Below are 24414 nucleotides of genomic sequence, written 5' to 3' on the forward strand. Positions count from 1 at the left end.
AATAAAACCTGAGCAAGAATATAGGTTGAGATCGATAATGTAGGCGAGCTTGCACATACAATATTGTATTCTAATTGACAATCCAAAATATTTAGAAGATATTGAAAACTTTACAATCAAATATAGACGTGCTTGAATCTCAAAATTCAAAATGTGTCGTATAAATTGAAACAGAGGGACATTCAAGACCATCCCATATAATGGCCATTCTTGTAAATCACCCCCTATAGTACCTTGCAGTGTACCCGCTTCTAGAGAATAAATAAAAGAAACTTTACCGCTCAAATTAGGGCTTTACTTTTCTTATTCAGCAAAGCAAAGCACAAAGTCCTCAAAGTTCAGTGCAACAATGGCGAACGACGTAGACATGAGTGGATGGAGTGAGCTTCTCCATTCTTCTTCGAAGCTTCTAGAACAAGCTGCTCCTTCAGCTCAGTTTCCTCCGCTTCAGGTTCTGTGAAAAAAAATCATTTTTTTTTGGTAATGTGTGTTGGATTGTCGTTATTATATCGTAGTTTTGAATTTTCTTTTTTGATTTGGAAATTTTAGAGGAATTTGGATCAATTGGAAGCATTAACGAAGAAATTGAAGGCAAAAACTTTAAGAACTGAAGCTCCGACTCAATCTATTGCAGCAACCAGGTACATTTTCTTTGTATTCAGTACTGGTAGTTTTAAAATACTATGTTTTTTTTTTTGCTGTAAGTGATATTTGATTATGAATTTTAGCTATATTCATTTGGGGTTTTGGTACAGTGAAGTTTCAAGTTGTGCTACTTTTGTATATCAATTTCTTGCAAAATCCCCCTTTTTCAAACTGTTTGGCATGCTTTATTTAAGCCGAGGGTCTATCGGAAACAACCTCTCTATCTCATAGATAGGGGTAAGGCATGTATACACTCTACCAGTCTACCCTCCTTAGACCCCTATTGTGGGATTACATTGCATATGTAATCCCTTCTTTATCTCCCTATTTCCCTTCTTTCAGTTTCCAAACACAGGTTTTGTTTCATACTCTCACCTGTTCTTTCAAAATATTTTTGAAGCTCTATATTTACCTGTAATCCATTCACATACAATTTCAATAGATCAGGGGTTAGTGGTTGCAATATGGAGACTAAGAACTAACAGAAATGTAGGTTGTGTAGTGTCTGATTGTTTGTTTCCTTTGCTTTCAAAGGCTACTAGCTCGTGAGGGCATCAACGCGGAACAGCTTGCTCGTGATCTCAAGTCTTTTGAGTTAAAGGTACAGTTTTCCTCCCCATTTAGAGCTTTGCCAAGTCAGTTATTTATTTTCGATAGTGCTCCATGTTTAGAATTTGTGCACATAGAATGGATGATTAAATATGAATGGGTTTCAGGTAATGGATGAAAAGTCAAAGGTTTGGTAGATGTTTGGTCAATGTGGATGTTTATCCAACAACATCAAAGCGAGTATTTGGTCTTAAATATAAGTGTTACTTTAAGTTGTGCCAAATGTTTGTTAGATGCTGTTTTTGATGTTGCTCAGGACTCTTCAAAAATGTCAATGGCTACTTTTGGCGAATCCGACATGGGTGTGGCATCAAAGTTGAATAGTCCCCACAACTTAGGTTTTTGCTTTAAAAGAAAAAGCCATGAGAAGGAGTCTAATATTATGCATGGCTACAAACCTTTTGCTGCATGTGTCCATCATTAACTGAGTCAACTCATAGTAATGGAACACAAACTGGAATTATAATTAGTAGTTCTAAATGTAAGAATTAGAAAAAAGGGTTTCTCCTTTTTCTTGATTAAGAATCTTAAGGATCATTTTTTATTCTATTGATGTTCTAAATTTGTTTGGTGAGGAATTGGGCTGGAAAAATCTCCCTGACAGTTTTATCTGATTCTACCTTTTGTTAATTTTCTTCACATTCTTCTATTCCTTCCTCACCAGACGACATTTGAAGACGTTTTTCCTGCGGAGGCAACAACTGTTGAAGAGTATTTGCAGCAGGTATTTTTAATCTTTTAATGTGCAGACGACGTTCGTTTTGTAAGTACTACTATCATCATGCATTAATTGTTATCATGTTATGTCATTTGGGTTGAGCTCATTCACTTAATGTAGATGAAATAAATGACGTGTCAACTCGATCTGTCCCTCTTCTTGGAGATTGGTTATTGTAATATTGATAAAATAGCAAGGACTAAGATGAGCAGATTCATGTAGGTGACTTGACCTGCAAGGTAATGTCTAGAGACAATTTTTATGCATCATGAATAAGTAAGTGGTGTTCGACATGAAGAAGCATCAGCTGCAGTAGGATTAGGTTTTTATTGGTCATTGAACCACTTTATGCTTTCAATTTTTTGTTCCAATTTTATCGGGTGTCCCTGAAGGGAAGACAATTTTTTAAAGATATGAGGATCATTTGCCCCCAACACAACAAGCAGAAGAAATCAATTGGGTTGGTAAGCCAACCAATATGCTCTCATTGGTAGTCAGCGTTGTCACTCTTCAATGCACTCTCTTTTTCCCAGCTCTTCAAAGCACTTGAATATCCCAAGCCATGTTTTTTTTCTCAATATTTTTCTTTTACCTGACACAACTTTGAATAGTGAAGAGTTAAAGCCAAATTGAAGGATCTAGGATACTCAAAGGATGAATGTTTGTGAGAGAAGCTCTGTTTTTGTCTTTCCTTGTTTCAATGCATGTTACTTGTTCTCTTTCAAGGGCATATATTTGATATTGGTCTGTTTAAGTCTGTGATGTGGGTTCATGCTATATTATGCTAATTAAAAGAGTATTTCGATGAAGCTGCACGAAGTACCTTTACCCATTTCATGCTAGTTCGACATTGTGTACATTAAGGTGAATGAAGAGTCAATGTTGAATAGAGATGCCATCGTTGTTTGAGGATGACATCATTTTTATTTCATAGTTTCTTTTGGTATAAGGAGAAAATACCAGTTTGGGTAGATGTTTGGGGCAACTTGTTAGAAGTGGATGGTTGAGTTACTTATTCATATGGCACTTTTTCCAGCACTACCTTGGTTTCACATTAATGGTAAAAATTTGATTTATCAAAAAAAATTACAACACTCGTCTAACAATCAGGAGGTCCGGCAACCAAAGGAGATTATTCACATGGTTATGCTTTTCTTAGGGCCTGTTTGGCCATAGATTTCCCAAAAAAAAATTGGGAAGAAATTTGGCAAATAGTGTTTGTCCATACAATTTGCAATTATTTGGTAAATAACCCAAATGCCCAAATACTAGGAAAAACTAGTATTTGGGCTAAATCTCATTATTTGGGAACTTTTAATAATTCAAATTCTACATCAAACTTTTATCTTTTACAAGAAAACCCTCTATAGTAATTGTTTGCGTTGTTTTACATAGTTTTTTACGTGAACATCAAGTAGTGATGGAATATTCAGTAAATATGAAATTGATGATATGGTTGTTGATGAAAATGATAACAATCCGCTTAGGATAACAAAGTCATGTGCTATGTGTAATACAAACATATGGTTAGTTTTGATAGTTTTTAAAACTTGTGGGTATAAATCATATTTCTTAAAAAGGTGAAATATATTTCCCAAATAGTATGGCCAAACACATGGTGAAATTTCATCCAAATTTTTACCCAAGTAATATTTGCCAAAAATATTTGGAAATCTATGGCCAAACGCTAGCTTAATTGTGGATTTTATGAATTATAAGGCACTTGTAAAAACCACATATTACTTGTGTGTGTTTTTAGATGTTTTTATGCAAAGTGTAGCAATTGTATTCTTCCTCCAATTTAAATTCTTTCAAATGTGGATATTCTCTACCTACTGCCGTTTCGTTTCCCTGCCAGCAATGAGTAAAGGAAAAAATTTCAGCATTTTCAATGTGTATGTTCTGTTTTGCTTGAAATGCATCATTGTCTCTGGATTCTTCACTTCCTTTTCTGCAGTTTGATCTTCTCCTTTTCATTGTCAATTTGATTGCCCCATTTTGACTCTTCTGTAATATCCAACTGCATCAGATATTTCATGCATTACCGTATCTTACTTCATAGTGTAAATGTTAATAATTATTGTTCTTTTTTATGTTGGAATGCTGCAAAACAGATCCATGAAATGGCAATGGTCTCTGCAGTTCAAGAAGCTCAGAAGGATAACCTAAAAAATTTCAATGATTACATGATGAAAGTTTTGGAGGTTAGTTTGCCCAGCTGCTTTTCATATGATGAGCTTTGTGGTGTGAGTTGCTAATTTCATTCGATGCTTTATCAAAATAAATCATCGACTATCTAAGTTTGACTTGAAAAATTTAAGCAGAGTGATACCTTTGTTATACCTATTGGCCTTCAATTACTTATATTATATTTCTTTGTATCTTGATTTTGATAAGTTATCCTATTTGATTTTGTGTTCTTTACCATGCTTATTTTAAGTCTTGTTGCCCTCTGGAACTCTTTTTGTTACAGAACGACTGGAAGAAAGAGAAAAGAGACTTCCTCCAGAGCCTAAGCCGAATTTCAACCTTACCTAGGACAAATATCAGCGATTCAAGCCCTTTACGTGGTCGTCAGGGACAAATAGCATCTTTGACATATAACCCTCAGATTTCATCTGGTCCTTCTAGCGTGGAGCCTTTAGCATTAGCTAATAGGCCCATCGTTGAGAAAAAAGCTGCTGCATATGGAGAAGTTGTCAAGAATCTCACTAGTGCAAGAGAGCGTGGTTTACCCTTTAAAGTAAGTTCTGCATGTCGGTTCTTCACGACTTGATTTGATTCCTCCTTCCTTTCAAGCCAGTGAGATTTCTGTCTAGTTTTGGTGATTATATTCGTTATTGCTTCAACAAAGTTATTAGAGGACTAAAATGCCAGTGCTTACACCTATAAAAGAACATGAATATTGTGACGTGGGGACTCAAAAGGGAATGCTTACAAAGTACTTAGATTCTAGGAATTCTATCCAGTCATCTAATCAAAGGTCAAAGGGTAAAATATACATGAATCACTTATTTTGTAGTTTTCTTGGACAAATAATAGCGTATTAGTAAAAAAGCATGCAAGACGGACGGGAAACACAGGAAAAAGTGAAATACTGTGATGTGTGGACTGTAATGTTATGCTATACCTGTCCTGCTTCATATGATGCTATTACTATTTGAAGATCCAAACCTTTTTTTTTCCAAACATTTCAAAGTATTTCAAATATACAAGATGTTATTTTGTGGTATTTATATGTTATATCTTATTATAAAAAAAATTAAGGAATTGATGTTTGAACTTACATCGGCAATTTGATGCTTCAACAGTCGTGCATCAAACCCCGTCATTCCTTTTTTTCAGAGGGAGTAACTTCTGTATTGCTGTTGGACAACCAAGCAATCCCTAACTAGTGAAAGTGTAATACTTGATGGGTGATATTCAGAATTTATGCATATTATCACTTTGACCTCTTATTTGGTAGTTTCCTCTTTGATGTCCATTGGTTGTTTCACTATGCTGATTTTATTGATTGAATGGCCTTGTTAATTGCCTTAAAAAAATTTCATACTATGTTAGAATTTTGATCAATTAGCTGTGATTATTGTTAGCCTGCTACAGCTTTTAAGTGTGCTCTTGAGAGTTTGGGTCTTAATGCATCTGGTGGGAAGTCAGTTGGCATTCAGAAGATCTGGCATCTATTGTCGGTATGGTGTCAAACTTGACCTTTGTATTTCTTTGAATCTTGTGTTGTTAACATTTTCTAAATCTGTAACTAGTTATCAATTTAACAAATTTGTAACAGTCTCTGATGGGTGAAGATTCAGCTGTCCAATATAATGTTTCAAAGAAAATGTCTTTAGTAATTGGAGCTAGACGTCACCTAGAATGGGGTCATGAGAAGTACATCATGGAGACAATTCAAGCCCATCCTGCTCAGGTAATGAATTAGTGTTGATGTTGTCAGTTGATAAGCATTTCTATGATTTACTTTGGCACACGTTCTATTTTTCAGTTCAAACTCGTGATCTGTTCAGTGTACTGTTAATTTGGGTCTTTAAATTGAGTTAAGGATAGTTTGTCGATTTTAACATTTATGAAGTTCTTTTTGGTCCTTTTCATATTCTATCTTCTTCTTATTTGCCAATAAAGAAAAGGAAAAGTTCTGCCTTCTCTTTTTTGGGGCTGCAGTGAGGGGTGAATGCAGTATGGGAGGGGGGTGTTCTTCGCCTCGTCACCAATTTGATTTAAATTGACATTACTGATAACTGATGGTCTTGCTGACTATTATAGGCTGCACTTGGTGGCGCTGTTGGTAATTTGCAGAGAATCCGCGCCTTTCTCAGGGTTAGTTTGGCATCTTTATTAAATGTCATTATTAATCTGCGATCTTCATTTTAGGATGCAGCACGTACCATTTTCCATGATTATAGCATTTTGCCTATTACTTTTCAGTTTCCATGACTGGATTTTCCTGATTGTTGTTCCTTATCTCAGATCCGTCTAAGGGACTACGGGGTTCTTGATTTTGATGCAGTTGATGCCCGTAGACAGCCTCCCATTGATACCACCTGGCAGCAGGTTTGAATGCTTTACTCTGATTACACAAACCATCAATATGCAGGCTTTTGCATTTTGGTTTGAGCTATTAGATGTTTCCGTTAAGGTTTTTTTTGATAGGTTATATTTCAGTCATGGTTTTAGATCAATCCATTCAATCATATGAGCAAGTTATGACTCTAGTCTTGTTTGGTCTTGTATTTTAGGAATTGCCAATTCTAGTGTAAAACCTTTTGGTTGTGAATTTATCCAGCAAAGTATATCAAACTAGATCACCTCCTTGTGTTTTGGAAAGAAAATTGACCAGATCTGTTCTTTTTATAAGCACATATTGGGCTATATTTTGTGCGATAAGAAGTTTCACTTTCTTGTTTTTTTGTTGTCAGTTGGTGGTCTTGTGATCCTTCAAGATCCCAGTGTAGTTTGAGATGTGGATTTCTCTTAACAATTTCTTGAATTAACAAGGGTTCTTTACTTTTTTCTTACTATTGTGTTTAACAACCATTTTTGCTGGCTTATGCTTATGCCTCTCTTAAATTCATAATTTGTTAATAGTTCTTGCTTTGACTAGCACCCAAGTTTTTACAGACTACAGTCTCTCTATACAGTAATCTTGTGCTATTTTCATATTTGATAATTAGAGTTTTTGCTTAGATTTCCATCATCTACTATTAATCTAACAACTAAGTAGTAGTTTTTTTAATAACTGTGGTGTCCGGGTCAGCTTCCTCGCACCTCGACTAATTCCTCGGGGTACCTGATAGAGGGGCTCTATCAGCAACTTGTAGTAGAATAAAAGAAATACGAGTAGAAGGTATTGCTCTTGGTCATGAATTATTCTAATTTCTAAATGTGCATACTTCCTGTGTTTATCCTGTTTCTGCAACTACTTGAGCTTCTTACTGCACCTGTAACTTAACAAGAAAATGTGTAGCTCAAACTGATTTTGATTATTATATCTTAAAATAGATATACTTTTGCATGAGAACTGGCTACTACAATGAAGCAAGAGAGATTTCCCAACAATCTCGCATGTCCCACCAGTTTGCACCTCTGGTATGTGTTCTGTGGATTGGATATTTTCTGTACGTTGTCCATTCTCTTTTCATTTCATTATTCCCAGTTTTTTGCAGCTTACAGAGTGGATTTCCACTGGAGGCATGGTATCAGCAGAGATGGCAGCTGTTGCTTCAGAAGAATGTGAGAAGATGTTTAGGTTGGGTGATCGAGGAGGTCGACCCACGTATGATAAGAAAAAGTTGCTACTCTACACCATAATTTCTGGTTCTCGCAGGCAAATTGACAGATTTCTTCGAGAATTCCCTACACTTTTCTCTACTATAGAGGATTTCTTGTGGTTCCAATTATCTGCTGTACGTGAGTCTCCTGACAGGTCTTCTGTTGTCCTAAGTGAGGGGTTGGCACCCTACACTTTGGATGATTTGCAAGCTTACCTAAACAAGTTTGAGTCATCACACTATACTAAGAATGGAAAGGATCCGTTGGTTTATCCATATGTTTTACTTTTAAGCATTCAACTTCTTCCAGCCGTCCTATATTTGTCCAAGGACATGGGAGACGAGGGGTATAATGTAGATGCTGTTCATATGGCTATTGTCTTAGCGGACTATGGGGTCCTCTCTGAAGGTACATGGGTAGGTCAAAAATTTGGGGTCATGGATGCTTTTGCTGAAGCCTCTAGCATAATTAGGCAGTATGGATCATTTTACCTGCGTCATGGTGATCTGTTAATGTCATTGGAGTACTATGTGCAAGCTGCAGCAGCAGTGGGTGGTGGGCAGTTGTCGTGGAGTGGACGTGGTAATATTGATCAGCAAAGGCAAAGGAGCTCAATGTTGAAGCAACTTCTTACAGAGCTATTGTCGCGGGATGGTGGTATTGATATTTTACTTGGTCCCAGGGGTACTGGAGAAGAAGGTCAACTTGGAAGGTTTTTGACTGATGAAAAGACAAGACAACAATTTCTGCTTGAAGCTGCTCGGCAGTATCAGGATGCGGGGCTCTATGACAAGGTAATCTTTTCTTTCTTCCTTTTGCATAGTGACATGAATGAACTTATTGCTTTAACTTGTGTAGTTCGACATAAGACATAATAATCATGTCTTCATTCAATGACAGTAAATTATCTCTATAGCATGAAATCTATTTTGGGTTAGATTTGAAGTCATTTTTTTGGGCAATTGTCGTGCTTAGTGAATAATGTCTTGTCATGTACTTTTGAGTTGGACTATCAGTTGACAAAGAAAATTCTCCTTTAAGGATTCTTGAATAAGTTGTAGCAGTGAATCTTTTTCTTTTTGTTGATAAAGTAATAAATTTCATTAATGTACATGTTATCAATTTGTGAATTTTGTGCGCCTTATAATTTCAGTCCATCGAGATTCAGAAGAGAGTGGGGGCATTTTCAGATGCATTGGATACAATAAACAAGTGCCTTTCTGATGCAATATGTGCCTTGGCACGTGGAAGGTTGGACGGGGAAAGCCAGACTTCTGGGCGTATTCTTTCAGGAAATGAGATCCTGGAGATGTTCAAATATTACCCTGAGATCAGGTAATATGCAGATTTGTCCAGTAGTCAAACATTTTCTGTTGTGGCTATAAGTAGTTTCTTAAAATGATGTATTTGAATGCCTCTTTGCTGTTCTGGAATGGAAGCCTAATCTGATCCATTTTTGCAGTCCCCAAGAGAGAGAAAATGTGTTGGCACAGCAAATTGTTCTAAGACAGCTGGAGGCTGTGCTATCCATTCATAAGCTTGCAAGACTTGGAAATCACTTGGATGCTATAAAGGAAGTGGCGAAGCTCCCATTCCTTCCTTTGGACCCAAGGACGCCGGATTTCGCCATGGATATCTTTCAAAATTTGTCTCATCATGTCCAAGCTTGTGTACCTGACCTCCTAAAAGTTGCGCTTCATTGTCTGGACAATGTTAAAGATACTGATGGGTCACTTCGTGCTTTAAGGGCCAAGGTAAATTTTACAACATACATGTTCATGTTCATTCTCTTTCACTGTTTGTGGCTTTGCTCCTCTTTCCCTTTGGAATTATGCCCACTTTGTTTATTATTTCCACTTTCCAGTTATGTTGTGTGCTTGTCCTTCACAAAATGTATTGCTAAGTTCAGATTTCGCTAAATATGATGAAGACCTAACCTGACGAAGAAGAAAACAACTCTTTGAATAATGACTTTAAATAAGAGAAAGACATTCCTCTTATTTATATGTAATATTGGTCTTTCGATTACATGTGACACCTATCATGAACCAAGTGTTTACAGATCTGCTTTTGCTTCTAAATCTCATTAACTAAATCAGATAAAAGCAGTAGCCTAGTACAATGTTTATTTCTGAAGATGTTCTCTAGTGCATCTCTGAGAACATATATTGGACAATGATTCCTATCATATATTAAGTCAAACTTCTTTTGATTAACAATAACATCTTGTGATAATTGATGTGAATCTGGTTCTGCAGATTGCAAACTTCCTTGCAAGCAATTTGAATCAGAATTGGCCTCGCGATCTGTATGACAAGGTTGCTCGCAGTTTATGAAGTTGAAGAATCACAGTCCGTCTCTGGTGTTGTTTACTTTAGATGTTCAGCATTGTACAAAGATCATTGAACAGGCCAAGTCCGGGCATCCACGTCGTTAAATTTTACTTCTTGGTGTCCACAATGGTAATCTTCTAGACAGTGAAGATGCAAAGTATTGCCAGTGCATTAGTTTCAAAATTTTCGACTACTTAATGATAAGTGTGTCTCGGTGTTAATGAGCATGTTTTTTGCTCGCTTTTGTCTACAACTGGATTTGAACACTGGACGTGTGCTTTAACCTACACATTATGTGTTACGCTCTTACTACTAGATCAGAGTTGTGGGGCAGACCTCTTCTTTATTTAAGTGTAAAACTGTCCCGAATAATGGAGATGGTCTTTTTAATTTATGTAAGAAATCAAAAAATTTCCGAATTCAATTGAATAACCTTATGTGTGTGTAAATATTATTTTATATGTTTGAATTTGCACTTTAATTAGCCTTTAATTAATTATGCAAGTACTCCTATTAAATGTTTAAAGATCAAACAATACAGAAACAAAGGTTTTACATTCATGGCTTCTTGGAGAAGAATTGAAGTGTTTATTCAAAAATATATTTGCGAAAGATATATTTTAATAATAATATATTTTGAGATGGTATTTTAAAAGTAAAGAAAAATGAAAATTAATCAAACCGTAGCGAAGAGAATCGGGATTGTTTTTAAAAATTTAATTTTGATTATACATTATAAAATATCCAAAAATTGAGATACTATAATTTTTTAAAAATGATCTACCAAACCATCCCATGAACACAATTAACCCCTCTTTTAGCAGTCGCCTCTTCATTTTGAATGAGTCTTGTTCACTTTTAGTTGTCATGTTACGTTTTTCGAACGTCAATTTGATTAATTTTTAAAGTTAAATTAGATTGCATTAATTTGATATTTTAAACAAACAAAAATTAGATATTTAAAAACTATACAAAAAATATTATAAATTGCAATTTTTTGAATTTCAATATTGTAGACAAATATGATGAAAAAATACGTCGTAAAATGTTAGTCAAAGTTCCTATAGTTTGACTCAAAAAAGCAAACTCATAACAAATAAAAGTGGACGGAAGTAGCTAAAAGTACAAAAAAAAAAAAGATCTTTTCGAAAAGTTAGGCGGCTATCAATGAATAAAAAATGAGTTGGGTGGCTTTCAATAAATAAAAATGAGTTGTAAAACACATTCAAATTATCATTTTTTGCAACCTCAATTATTACTCTTTTTATATTAAAACACACATTATTTGATCAGCTGTTTTTGACCAATAATGACCTTGGAGTGCACGACAGACAAATGAGTCAAATATCATTTTTCTATTTCCAATAATCATCCAAAATTGTCCATGTGCATCTTTGCATAATGACAAGAATAAAAAACTATATATAAACCTTTCAATACAGTAAACTTCATCAAACACCAATCATCAAAGTTTTCATCAATTCTCAAAACTTGTTTTCTTATTCATAATTTCTCCATGGATAACATGAATAATGAAATGTTGAAAAAACAAGAAAATGAAGTAGCTATAATCATGGTTCCATTTCCAGCACAAAGCCATCTCAATCAACAACTTCAACTAGCCTGCGTATTTTCCTCATCATATGATCTTCCTGTCCACTTTATTGGTTCAGCTACTCATAATCATCAAGCTCGTGTTCGAGCCAACGGGTTAAAACCATCAGACATAGCCAAAATACACTTCCATGATATCCCAACACCTGATTTTGCCTCCCCTGCACCTGATCCTAATGCATTCACCAAATTCCCATCACAACTCTTACCATCTTATAATGCTTGCACCCTTCTTCGCGACCCTATATCTTTGTTACTTCGTGACATCTCTTCTAAATCAAGACGAGTTGTCGTTGTTCATGATGTTTTAATGTCATATAATGTTCAGGATGTTACTTCTTTGCATAATGCTGAGTCTTATATATTTAACTGTGTTTCTGTTTTCTTTATGTATTCTAGTTTTATATGTGTACCTAATGGAATGCCTATTCCACTTGATGAAGATTTACTTAAAAAGTTACCTAAACTTGAACCTGATGCACCAGAAGAGATCAACAAGTTAGTAAATTTTCAACTTCAGTTTAGAGATATTAGAGCTGGTGATTTATACAATTCAAACAAACTACTTGAAGGTATTGCCCTTATTTTCTATTACATTTTGTAGTATATTTTGCAATTATTAGCTTAAATGTCTGATTATTTCAATCCCAACAGGTACTTCTCTTGATCTGATGGAAAAATTTGCAAGTACACAAAACAAGAAGCAATGGGCAATCGGACCGATATTTCTGGCTGCTAAAGTAGATCATGTATCAGATAAGAGAAACAAATGTTTAGATTGGCTTGATAACCAACCTCCAAGATCAGTTCTTTATGTATCTTTTGGATCATCAACTACATTTTCTGATAAAGAAGTGATGGAGCTCGCGATGGGACTAGAGCGAAGCAAACAGAAGTTTGTATGGGTGTTGAGAGATGGTGATAGAGGTAATATCTTTAGTGAGGAAGCTAGAAGATTTGAGTTGCCAGACGGGTTTGAAGAAAGAGTAGAAGGTGTCGGGTTAGTGGTCAGAGAATGGGCGCCACAACTTGAAATCTTGGCTCATTCTTCCACAAGGGGGTTCATGAGTCATTGCGGATGGAATTCTTGCATAGAGTGTATTACTGCGGGGGTACCAATGGCTGCTTGGGCTATGCATTCTGAACAGCCACTTAATGCTTTCTTTGTGACAGAAATCTTGAAAACAGGCCTTCTCGTTAGGGAGTGGAAGAACCACGAGGAGCTTGTCACTGCATCCGCCATTGAGGAAGTCGTGAGGAAGTTAATGGCATCAGAAGAAGGCGACGAGATTAGGAAAAGAGCAGAAGAATTGGGAGCAGCAGTAAGGGAGTCCATAGAGAAAGGAGGTGCTTCTCAACTGGAGTTAGATTCTTTCATTGCTCATATTACTAGATAGACTTGCTTTTCACAACTAAAAATTTCTGTTTTGTAATGCTCTACTACTACTGAATAATCGAAAACATACGTTGTTCGTCTTATGGAGTAACCTTAATTCATCATATGTGGTTCTTGATTATAACTCTGGTACATACCAACTGAGAAATGTAAACAGGACCATTAAGAGAGAAATACAAAGCAATAACTCACTGATAGCCATAGAAGCCAGAGAGGTGACAGATAAACTTGAAATTTCTGTTGAAAAGCAAGTCTATCTTGTGATATGCGCGATAAAAGAATCCAGCTCTATTCGAGAAGAACCCCCCTTCTCTGTGGAATGCCTAACGGCTTCTCCCAATTCTTCTGCTCTTTTCCTAATTGCATCACCTTCTTCTGATGCCATCAACTTCCTAACGACTTTCTCAATAGTGGATGCACATACTAGCTCCTCGCGTTTCTCCCACTCCCTTACAGTCAGGCCTATTTTCAGTATTTCCGTCACCAAGAAACCATTTCTCGGTTGGTCAGAGTGCATAGGCCAAGCAGCTATAGGCACACCCATGGTAATACTCTCTATGCAAGAATTCCATCCACAATGACTCATGAACCCGCCTGTGGAAGAATGAGCCAAGATTTTGGGTTGTGGTGCCCATTCTCTTACCACTAAGCCTACTTCTTTTACCCTTTCCTCAAACCCTTCTGGAAGCTCAAATCTTCTAGCTTCCCCGGTAAAGACATCTCCTCTATCGGCTTCTCTCAACACCCATATGAACTTCTGTTTGCTTTGTTCAAGTCCCATCGCGAGCTCCATGACTTCTCTATTGGAAAATATAGTTGATGTTCCAAATGATATATAAAGAACTGATCTCGGAGGTTGTTTGTTCAGCCACTCCAAACATATATTGTTGCTATTCGAGATATTATGGAGTTTAGTTGGCAGAATTGGTCCAATTGCCCACTGCTGTTTACTTTCTACATGTGCCAGCAAATCAAGAAACTCGCCTTCGATTACTTTACTTGTATTATGGATATCACCTGATTTAATATCCATATATGGACTCTGAAAATCCATAAAGTTCTTGACTTCATCAGGCACAGCTCCTTCAAGGGGCGGTAGCTTTTTAAGCAATTCTTCTCCAAGTTGGATAGACTTTCCACTAAATAAGCATAAAGAACAGTACAAAGTGAACACTGAAATGCAATTAAATATATAGGATTCAGCATTGGGAAAGGAAGAAACATCCTGAACAATATATGACATAAAATAATCATGAACAACAATGACTCGTCTCGATTTTGAGGAGATGTCATGTAAAAAGGAAGCAATGGGCTCGCGAAGAAGCAAAGATGCATCCCATAATGGCTGATGATGTAATGGGAATTTTCTCAAGGCATTAAAGTCAGGTGGAGGTGAGGCAAATTTAGGAAGTGGAATGTCATGGAAGTGGATTTTGGCTATGTCTAAAGGATTTAAAGCGTTAGATCGAAGCAAAGCGTGACGATTATGAGTAGCTGAGCCAACATAATAGACAGGAAGATCATATGATGAGGAGATTAAACATGATAGTTGAAGAAGTTGATTGAGATGGCCTTGAGCTAGAAATGGAACCATGACTATAACTACTTCATGATCAAGCTCATGGTTTGGTAAATTCTCCATGGAAGTAGAAAGATTGGAGTTTCGTGTTTCTATTGGATCCTCCATGTGTCCTGATTTAGTTTTTTCTCATGGAAGAAGCAGGGGGTTATATAGCAAATGTGTGAAGTTAAGAGGAGGAGTGAATAGCAAATCCATGTCTTTCACATGTCTTTTAGATTTGTAATTACTAATTATTATACTATTATTTTTGAATTATTGGATGTTGTTTATGCAGATTAAATAAAAGTATGTGTTGAGTCATGCATTTATCATAATATTTTCTTATTAATCCATATGTCCAACATGAGATTATTTTATGATAAATGATTTTATTTGTAGATCTTGTGAACTCTCAAATGACAATATATGATTTTGATGTACCATCTACATGAAAAGGTTGGATAGCATTTCCTTTGTTCTCTACAATTGCATAAGACAAAAGCCTATGCACTTTTTACCTTTTGATTATCTTCAAACTATCCTCCTAGAGGGAACACACCTTGATTTTTTAAGGGGCAAAGGACATAAATCACATACTTTAAAGCCAAAATGACCATTTGTCCCTTATAAGTTTAAAATGACTGAAATTCCTCAAAAATTTAAAACACAGATACAATAATTCAACACTGATACATTAAATATATGGCGCGGATACATTATTAATTAAAGGTTGAATATTTTTTTTTGCGCTTTTAATGGAAAATAAAAACGGAAAATAAAAAATTGAGTCCCATAAATCACGCCAAATCAGTTTCCGTAAAGTGATTCCCAAAAATAACAAATCAAATCAGAATTGAAAAGATTCAAATCGTGTTCATCTTCTGCTCTATTTCAACAAATCAATTCAGAATTGAAAGATTCAAATTGCGTTCATCTTCTTCTCTGTTTCAACGAAGAGGACTTCGACTGAGAATCAATTTTGTTGAAGTGAGTTTAATCGGATAGGTAATGAATATATCAATTTTGTTGAGGCATTCTGGAGTTTGGGAGAGTGAGATTAATTATGAAAGATACAAGAGTGATAGGATATTGGTCGGTGAAGATGTTTCCTTCATGAACCTAGTTTCAACAATTGCGGCTGAGTTGAATATTGATGAGTCGAGAAAAAAATATTGAAATACGATACATTGTAGAAGGAAACTCCTCTCCAATGAATATAAGGACTGATATGGGAGTAAGATTGTACGTAGAGGTGAAGAAACGCGAGATAGGATTTGGAATGTATCCCCTCTGTATTGATACAATTGATAAGGATGTTGTCGATATTGAAAATTTTGATGTGTCGACTGGTTCAATCGTCTGTGTTGAAGGTGCTGAACAGGATACACTCAGCTCTCAACTTGGTAGAATAAAAAAATGGTGATTTGTGTTATATACCAGAGTTAGAGGTGACGAATTACATATCTGATACAAAAAGTACAGACGTGAAAGTGGATCAAATTGTACAAATATAAAGCCACTCTGATATCTGTAATGACAAAATACAAAATAAAATATGGCTTTAATTTCAGAGTAAAGAGATCTGATAACAGGAGGTATGGAACTTTGTCTAGTATATTTCATGTGTTAATGTATCAATATATGATTGTTCTGATTAATGAATCGTTGAAATTTGTTGAAATAGTACAGAAACATTACATGCTAAAATTATGATACAATAACTGTGTCTAGTTTATTTCATGTGTTAATGTATCAATATATGATTGTTCTGATTAATGTATCGTTGAAATTTGTTGAAACAGTACGAAAAAGTTACAGGCTAAAATTATGATATAATAACTGTGTCTAGTTTATTTCATGCGTTAATGTATCAATATATGATTGTTCTGATTAATGTATCGTTGAAATTTGTTGAAACAGTAAGGAAACATCATTGGATAAAATTATGATATAATAACTGTGTCTAGCTTATTTCATATGATAATGTATCAATATATGATTGTTCTGATTAATGTATCGTTGAAATTTGTTGAAACAATAAGAAAACATTACTGGATAAAATTATGATACAATAAATGTGTGACGTATATATTTTGATATATCATAGAGTAACTGATACATGTTACTATACTGTTTGTTAATGTTTGATATTATATATGTGTATAATAATGATGATACATTATTGTAGTAAAGCTGATAGAAGTATGCATTCTATTGATATATCTGAAAAAATGCAACTACAAATTATTGTGTTTATCGGATGACTGTTGTTGGAGATTCAGTGCATCTGTTAGGAAGAAATTGGATTTATTCAAAATAAGGTACTTCAATAGTGAGCATATATGTCCGATAAGGGATAGGTTATTAACAAATGTTCAAGCTACATTTGGGTTTATAAGTGTTGTGACAGCGCCTAAACTGCACAATCATAAAAGAATTCATACACCAAATGATGTTATTGAGGATATTAGAGCACTGTATGGGATTGATATTTCATACAAGAAAGTATGGCGTGCTAAGGAGCGCACATTAGAGATTATAAGGGGTAAATCTGCTAATGGATATAGACAGTTGCCTAAATATCTATATATGTTGGAACTTGTGTATCCGAATTCTTATATACGGATGCATAAGTCGGAGGAAAATAAGTTCATGTATCTGTTCATATCATTAAGGCCACTAATGAGGGGGTTTGACTACTGTAGACCAATAGTTGTTGTTGACGGTGCGCATCTTGGTGGATCTTACAAAGGAACTTTTGTATCAGCAAGTACGCTTGATGGTGCAGGTATGATTTTTGTATTAGAATTTTGAATTTTTTGTCTCATAACAATGGTTACTTGATTTTGATAATTTATAAATGGATATTTGTGTATATAGAAATTAACAAACCTGTGCACTATTTATGAGTAGGATGCATATTGCCGTTAGCTTATGGAGTGGTGGATAGTGAAGATGATTGTTCATGGACATGGTTCTTCAACAGTTTAAAAGTGCATTTAGGGAGAGGGAACAAATGTGTGTTGTATCAAATAGAAATGAAAGCATAATTAATAATGTCAGAACTGTTTTTCCAAATGTTCCTCATTTTGCATGCGTATGGCACCTTTGGAAAAATGTTTGTACAAGCTTCAAGAGAAGCAAAAACGTACTAAGTGATGTGTTCTATTCAATGGCCAAGACTTATAGAAAAGAGGATTTTGAGAAATTGATGGCTTAAGACCATCTCCAACCCCACTCTATTTTACTCTCCATTCTCTATATTTGGAGAGTAAAATAGAGAAAGGGCTCTCCAACCACCCTCTAAATTACTCTCTATTCTCCATTTATAGAGAGGTGAATAGTAGTTCTCCAAATTTGGAGAACTACTATTCACCTCTCTATTTCACTTTTTCATTATTTTATTATTATTTTCTATTATTTTGTAGTTAACATATTATTTTTCATATAATTCCATTAATTAAATATCTAATATTCATAATTCTTTTTTAAATGTAACATAATATTTTTTAAAAACATTATTTAATATATACTATTTTAATTTCAAATTAATAGTATTTTAATTTTTTTTTCTAATTTTCGTGAATAATAAAATTTTATTTTATTATTAATTTTCATTATAAAGAATACGCAAATTTAAAATGGCAAGATGAAAAAATTTAATTTAAAAATACAATACATGATATGATAATTTAAATACAAGATAACAATACAATACATAACATAATAATTTAAATACAAGATAACAATACAATACATAACATAATATTATACATATAGAACGTAAGTTTTGCTTTTTACCATGGGATGGATTTCACTTTATTTTTAACCATTGGATGAGATTTTCATCCTTATCTCAAATTTTTTTTTAGATAAGTAAAAATTATCTATAAATATTAATTGGATAGTGTAATCTTCATTTTCACCATGGGATGGATTTCACTATATTTTTAACCATAGGATGAGATTTTCATCCTTATCTCAAAAAATTACTTCTAGATAAAATAAAATTGCATGTAGATAAATAGGATAGAATGTAATTTTGATTTTTACTATTGGATGAATTTCACCATATTTTTAACCGTAGGATGAGATTCTCATAGTTATCTCAAAGTTATTTTAGATAAAAAAAATTATATGTAGATATTAATCGAGTAAAATTTATCCGCACATAATGTATACAACAATCTAATACATGCATCTCATGTGTTTGAATTAATAATTCATTTTACGCAATTTTAATTAATTAACTCGTGTTTTACTTTATTACGTAACAATAAAAATTGTATTCGTTTAATGTATACACCGTGTGGATAAGATTTTACCGTATTAAGATAGAATGTAATCTTCATATTCACCATTAGATGGATTTCATCTTATTATAAACGGTTGGATGAGATTCTCATCAGTACATTTAATATTTTTTAGATAAAACATTACATATTATATAATGAATACTATTTACCACTTGAAGTCTGCACATTCATTTCATTTCAAAACATATTAAAGTAATTTGGTTTGTCCTTTGAAAATGAATTTCAATCTTGGAGATTGTTCTAATAATAATGATGAAGATTTTTCTTCTTCGTCATCATCTTCGTTAGATTTGGATTTTTTTCCTAGTACAGAACACCATGATAATTTAATAAATCAACTACGTATGAACAACTACATGTCCAACAAGTTCTACAAAACCATACTAATGAAGTTTTCATAGGTGGCTCCATTCCAGGTCATGTGGTAATCAATCGTGATCGTGAGGCGGCAGATGATAATTTATTTCGTGATTATTTTTCAGCCACACCACGCTTTAATGATGCAATATTTCGCCGTCGTTATAGAATGTCCCGCAATTTGTTTCTTCGTATCGTTGATGCAATTAAAGATCACGACACGTACTTTGAACAACGCATTGATGCACTAGGTAGATTTGGATTATCTACTTTGCAAAAAATTACTGCTGTGTTTAGAATGTTGGCATATGGTTTGCCAGCGGATGCCACTGACGAATACATGAAAATTGGAGAGTCAACTACGATTGAAAGTATGAAAAGATTTTGTCGAGCTATTGTAGAGGTTTTTGGTGAGCGATATTTGAGATCACCAACACCTAACGATGTTGCGAGGCTTCTACACATTGGTGAGCAACGTGGTTTCCCAGGAATGTTAGGTAGTCTAGATTGCATGCACTGGAAATGGAAAAATTGTCCAACGGCATGGGCTGGGCAATACGCAGGTCGTAGTGGATCACCAACAATTATTCTTGAAGCTGTTGCTGATTATGACCTTTGGATATGGCATGCTTATTTTGGTTTGCCTGGCACCAATAACGATATTAATGATTTAGAGTCATCACATTTATTTTCCAATCTTGCTAGCGGTATTGCGCCTCCCGCCCATTATGTTATTCAAGGAAAAGAATACGATATGGGTTATTATTTAGCTGATGGTATATATCCTAAATGGTCTACAATTGTTCAAACTATTCGTGATCCTCATTCCCAACAAAAGAAATATTTCGCGATGAAACAAGAATCGTGCCGAAAAGATGTTGAACGTGCATTCGGAGTTTTGCAATCACGTTTTGCAATTATTGCAGGACCGTCACGTTTTTGGAGAAAGGAAGTGCTACATGATATAATGACTACATGTATTATACTGCACAACATGATAATTGAGGATGAACGTGATCTTAATGCACCAATTCAAGATGCCATAGAGGCTCCAACTCCAACTATTGAAATGGTGGTAGATGAAAATCTCCGGTTTGAACAATTTTTAGCTAGACATAAAAAAATTAAGGACAAAAATGCTCATTTTGAACTCCGTAATGCATTAATAGAGCATTTATGGGAGCAACGTAATAATTTTGAAAATTGAGTGTTTATGTAATTGTATGTCACTTTTATTTGAATTTGTCCCCTAATTTATGTATTATATTATATTTTCTTGCAATTTATGTTATTTAAAAATTTAGAATAAAAAATAATTTTATATCACGTTAAAAATTATATAAAGTAATTATTTGGAAAAAAAGAAATAAAGGATTTATAATATGAAATAAGAAAATAAGAATGAAATAGAAATAATAATATAAAATTGAGGAGAGAGAAAAAGATTCCTTTTTAGAGAGTAAAATAGAGAATTGGGTTGGAGTTGATTGTCTGAAAAAATAGAGAACTCTATATTTGGAGAGTAAAATAGAGGATTGGGTTGGAGATGCCCTAAGTCATTAAAATTGACAATCGGGTTGGGATGTATCTTGAGGATGCTGGTTATGAAAAGTGATCAAGAGTTCATGCAATAGTAAACAGGGGGAGAATGATGACTTCTAACATAGCAGAATTGTCACGCCCCGAGCCTACACCCTGGACGTGGCCGACACTCGAAGACCATTGCTGGCCCCCAAACGAACCCTTGGCCTGGCTTTCTTAACTCAGAGGAAACCTAACTCAACATAATAACTCCACGCAATGTAAGGACATAAAACAACTTAACTGATAAAATCTGGCCCGAAAAGGCAACTCGAGTCCCAAAATAGAATATTTACATATATACATAGATGAGAGACTCAAAACTAACTAACTGACTGTCTATGAAGCCTCTATAACACTAAGATGGATGTTGGGACAGACCCCACAACATCCTAATAAAACAAAACTAAGAGAACAAAATAACTTGAGTCCTCCAGAATACAAAGAGGCTCACCACTGACTCTGGAGTGCTCAGCTGGATCAACGGCGTACTAGATGCTGATCCTGGGTACCTGTGTCTGCATCGTCATAAGATGCAGGCCAACTGGCATCAGTACATTGAATGTACGAGTATGCGAGTTGGAAAGCTAAACCACAATTTAAGCTTGAAAAGAGTGCGAGAGAATACTTACCTTGGCTCTGTTCGACTCATGAATAACTGAACTTAATATATAAAGCAATAAGACACTTGCAATATATAAAGCTTGTAAAACAGTGTAAACAACTTAGCTCGTTAATGATAAAACAATAACAAACTCAAATTTACTTATATAAAAGTAATATAACTTTAGTGGGAGATTCTTTAACCGAAAACCACCACTATGAACCCTAGTGATGATACAACGTTTTACCTCACGTTGCCCAAGGACCATCCTATACCTTGCCGTGATATAGGACATTACTTAACATAGTGGATCCACGAGCTTAACTTTACATGATCATCTAAAAAGTATGACCCGTCAAATCCCATGTTTGGCTACATGGTTCTTATGGAGAGTTGAGTAACTATGAACTCGCGTCCCCAATTCGGTGCTCAATACTACTCCCAAAATACTTTAGCTCATAAGTGTTTTAAACACAACTTTCTTTAGTTTGAGATAATTACTCAAAATCTAGCCCAAAAACTCACTTGGAATCAATGTTCCTCTTTTCTTGAAAACTAGCCCAAAAGCTCTTTTGGAAACATAGTTCCTTTCTTACTCAAATGTAAAAACATTTAGAAACTTCTTTGGGAATACATAGTTCCCTAATAACTTTTGAGAAACTCAACTCTATACTCTTGGCTTAACTTGAAACTCAATACTCTTTACTTGACTTGAAACTCAATACTCTTTACTTGACTTGAAACTTGAGCCTTACAACGAGTTTAAAACACTCAATAAAGACTCTCGAAAAGCTTTAAAGACTTGCTTTGACTCACTTTTTTAACTTTTAGACTTAACTCTTAACTTCACTTGACTTGGAAACTAACTCTCCTTGAATTGGAATTATGGATTCAAGGTGTTCGATCGCATGTTATGGACGAGTTCTTGACGTTTAGACGTATCTTGGAGCGTTGAAAACAACTATGAAACATAGGTACAATACCAAGGAACATGCATGAGAAAGTGTGAAAAGAATGGGGAAACTTGGCATCCTTGGCGCTCTGCAAGGCACGGAGCGCCAGCCTTCGAAGCTTAGAAGGTCTGCTGGGGCGCACTGCTAGGCGCGGCGCCCCAATGGAGAAAGCTCAGAAGCTCTTTTGGGGCGCACTGGCAGGCGCGACGCGCCACCCCTTTTTCCCCAGAAAACTCGACTTTTCTTCTTCATTTTTTCCAACTCTAAACCTCCTTAACTTCATTGGTTCCAACCCCAAACACTTAGAATCATAAACCCCTCAACATACAATAGATTTCAACTCAAAAACACAATCGGAAACAAGTCCCAAATCAACAAGGACTTCAACACAATCACAACCAATAACTTCAACAAATACAACCAACAACTTCAACAAACATAATTAATCCTTTCTCGAAATTGAACGTGTTTGGCGTGTGGGGGAAAGAACCAACCCAACACTATGATCTCACATACCTAGTAGGGATCACCCCCGACGATATCCAGGACGATCTTGCTTGATCTTCTCTTTCTCCTCTTCTTCTCTTTTTCTCTCAAAAGCCCTAACTCTCACTCTTTTTTAAAAAAAAGGAAAAGCTGATTTAAAATCAGTCTAACACCTCAATATAACCTAAAAGAAATGGCTAGGGAAAAGACCAAAATACCCTTAAAATTTCCGGACGGACTTCCCTGCCAACTGCCCAACTTCCAAAGGGCATAACTCAGTCATACGAACTCGGAATCAAGCAAACTCGGTGGAGTTGGAAAGATCATTCCACAAGCTTCACAATAATAACTGGAACTACACCTAAATCATCCTGAGCTAGGAATTATGGCTGGTCAAAGTCGACCAAAAACTCACCTTTTTCCTATACTTGACCAAATTTCCAAAACTTTAAAATTCTTTCCAAAAATGAAACTTTCCAATTTTTAAGCTTCTTCCTAGTCATCAACTTGCAAGATGTCACAAGAATGTATCAATGGTTGCCTTGTTGAAGCGCGGCAACTACCTATAATACAATTTTTGGAAGAAGTCGGAGTTTTATTCGGTTCTTGGAACTCTAAAAATAGAGAAATAGCATCCTATACAAAGGAAACATTGGGTAAGAGATTTGAAGAGTTGTTGATTATAAATTCTTCTAAATGTTCAAAAATGCAGGTATGTGCCTATATATAAACTATAATGTATCTGGAATTTGTTGTTCTTTGGTTGTTATGAGTATAAAATTGATTTAATTGATATGTGGTGAGTGTCTTACCTAATGTTGACAGATTGTGCAATCTACTGAATTTATATATTCAGATTTTGAATGTGGGCGAAAACACATTGTCTGCCTTGAGAGGAAGATCTGTAACTGTGAGAGATTTCAGATAGACGAGATACCTTGTGCTCATGCATTTGCTGTTTTCAAGAAGAAAAACATTATGGATATACATCCCTACTGCTTAGATTACTATAAACCAGCTGCATTGGCAAACACTTATGAAGTTCCGATGGTTCCAATGCCGGATAAGGAGGATTGGTCAGCACCAGAGGTTGTTTTGCAAGAAATCGTATTGCCACCAAGATACAAAAGGTTGGCTGGATGACCAAGGAAAAAGAGGAAGAAAAATCCAGGTGAAAAAATAAGCAAAAACACAAGCCATTGTGGACAGGAAGGTCACAACATAAGGACTTGTACTTTCTTCCCAAAGTAGACTATCAGAATTCTTTGTTAAAGCTGCTTTTATGTTTCAGATACATTATATTTTAAATTGAATCTAATACATTGAGTTCTTTAAAAAAAACGAATTTCAAAAAGGTGCTCTTATGCTTAAGCTTCAATTATGGAATATTTAGATGTAGAATTGAAGCCACTTTGTAATTTCAAAGAAATTCAAGATGCATAGAGCCTGAGGAGAAAAGA

At 35.0% G+C, this 24414-nt stretch overlaps 5 protein-coding genes across 5 annotated transcripts; 4 read left to right on the forward strand and 1 right to left on the reverse strand.

Moving 5' to 3' along the window:
- The first annotated feature begins 272 nt into the window (after positions 1 to 272).
- Positions 273 to 10419, forward strand: LOC125854756 (nuclear pore complex protein NUP93A-like). Its single transcript, XM_049534331.1, has 15 exons — positions 273 to 451; positions 550 to 641; positions 1180 to 1246; positions 1919 to 1978; positions 4087 to 4176; positions 4446 to 4715; positions 5566 to 5661; positions 5760 to 5894; positions 6248 to 6301; positions 6452 to 6535; positions 7484 to 7570; positions 7648 to 8547; positions 8907 to 9088; positions 9216 to 9507; positions 10012 to 10419. Exons 1-15 carry the CDS (start codon positions 350 to 352, stop codon positions 10087 to 10089), a joined length of 2589 nt encoding a protein of 862 aa, XP_049390288.1. The 5' UTR covers positions 273 to 349; the 3' UTR covers positions 10090 to 10419.
- Positions 10420 to 11534: 1115 nt separating this feature from the next.
- Positions 11535 to 13179, forward strand: LOC125855356 (zeatin O-xylosyltransferase-like). The gene is made up of 2 exons (XM_049535075.1): positions 11535 to 12272; positions 12355 to 13179. The coding sequence occupies exons 1-2, from the start codon at positions 11603 to 11605 to the stop codon at positions 13095 to 13097; spliced, it is 1413 nt and encodes a 470-aa protein (XP_049391032.1). The 5' UTR covers positions 11535 to 11602; the 3' UTR covers positions 13098 to 13179.
- A 137-nt stretch (positions 13180 to 13316) lies between these two features.
- LOC125855357 (zeatin O-glucosyltransferase-like) lies at positions 13317 to 14738 on the reverse strand. The gene has a single exon (XM_049535076.1). The coding sequence runs from the start codon at positions 14736 to 14738 to the stop codon at positions 13350 to 13352; it is 1389 nt and encodes a 462-aa protein (XP_049391033.1). The 3' UTR covers positions 13317 to 13349.
- Positions 14739 to 15885: 1147 nt separating this feature from the next.
- On the forward strand, positions 15886 to 20603 carry LOC125856128 (uncharacterized). Its single transcript, XM_049535690.1, has 3 exons — positions 15886 to 16060; positions 17068 to 17445; positions 19342 to 20603. Exons 1-3 carry the CDS (start codon positions 15886 to 15888, stop codon positions 20535 to 20537), a joined length of 1749 nt encoding a protein of 582 aa, XP_049391647.1. The 3' UTR covers positions 20538 to 20603.
- Positions 20604 to 23660: 3057 nt separating this feature from the next.
- LOC125856129 (uncharacterized) lies at positions 23661 to 24097 on the forward strand. Its single transcript, XM_049535691.1, has 2 exons — positions 23661 to 23666; positions 23780 to 24097. The coding sequence occupies exons 1-2, from the start codon at positions 23661 to 23663 to the stop codon at positions 24095 to 24097; spliced, it is 324 nt and encodes a 107-aa protein (XP_049391648.1).
- Positions 24098 to 24414: the final 317 nt, after the last annotated feature.

Source organism: Solanum stenotomum, chromosome 2 (genome assembly GCF_019186545.1).
Source record: "Solanum stenotomum isolate F172 chromosome 2, ASM1918654v1, whole genome shotgun sequence".
Taxonomy (NCBI): Eukaryota; Viridiplantae; Streptophyta; class Magnoliopsida; order Solanales; family Solanaceae; genus Solanum; species Solanum stenotomum.

Excerpts from the sequence above, each read along its gene's own strand:
- LOC125854756 (XM_049534331.1), top strand. The coding sequence starts at position 350 with ATGGCGAACGACGTAGACATGAGTGGATGGAGTGAGCTTCTCCATTCT. Across the intron at positions 6,302-6,451 it reads GAATCCGCGCCTTTCTCAGG|ATCCGTCTAAGGGACTACGG; the intron begins GTTAGTTTGGCA and ends TCCTTATCTCAG. Across the intron at positions 9,508-10,011 it reads TTCGTGCTTTAAGGGCCAAG|ATTGCAAACTTCCTTGCAAG; the intron begins GTAAATTTTACA and ends CTGGTTCTGCAG.
- LOC125855356 (XM_049535075.1), top strand. The coding sequence starts at position 11,603 with ATGGATAACATGAATAATGAAATGTTGAAAAAACAAGAAAATGAAGTA. Across the intron at positions 12,273-12,354 it reads TTCAAACAAACTACTTGAAG|GTACTTCTCTTGATCTGATG; the intron begins GTATTGCCCTTA and ends CAATCCCAACAG.
- LOC125855357 (XM_049535076.1), bottom strand. The coding sequence starts at position 14,738 with ATGGAGAATTTACCAAACCATGAGCTTGATCATGAAGTAGTTATAGTC.
- LOC125856128 (XM_049535690.1), top strand. The coding sequence starts at position 15,886 with ATGGGAGTAAGATTGTACGTAGAGGTGAAGAAACGCGAGATAGGATTT. Across the intron at positions 16,061-17,067 it reads TACACTCAGCTCTCAACTTG|CGCCTAAACTGCACAATCAT; the intron begins GTAGAATAAAAA and ends GTGTTGTGACAG. Across the intron at positions 17,446-19,341 it reads AAGTACGCTTGATGGTGCAG|TTCTACAAAACCATACTAAT; the intron begins GTATGATTTTTG and ends ATGTCCAACAAG.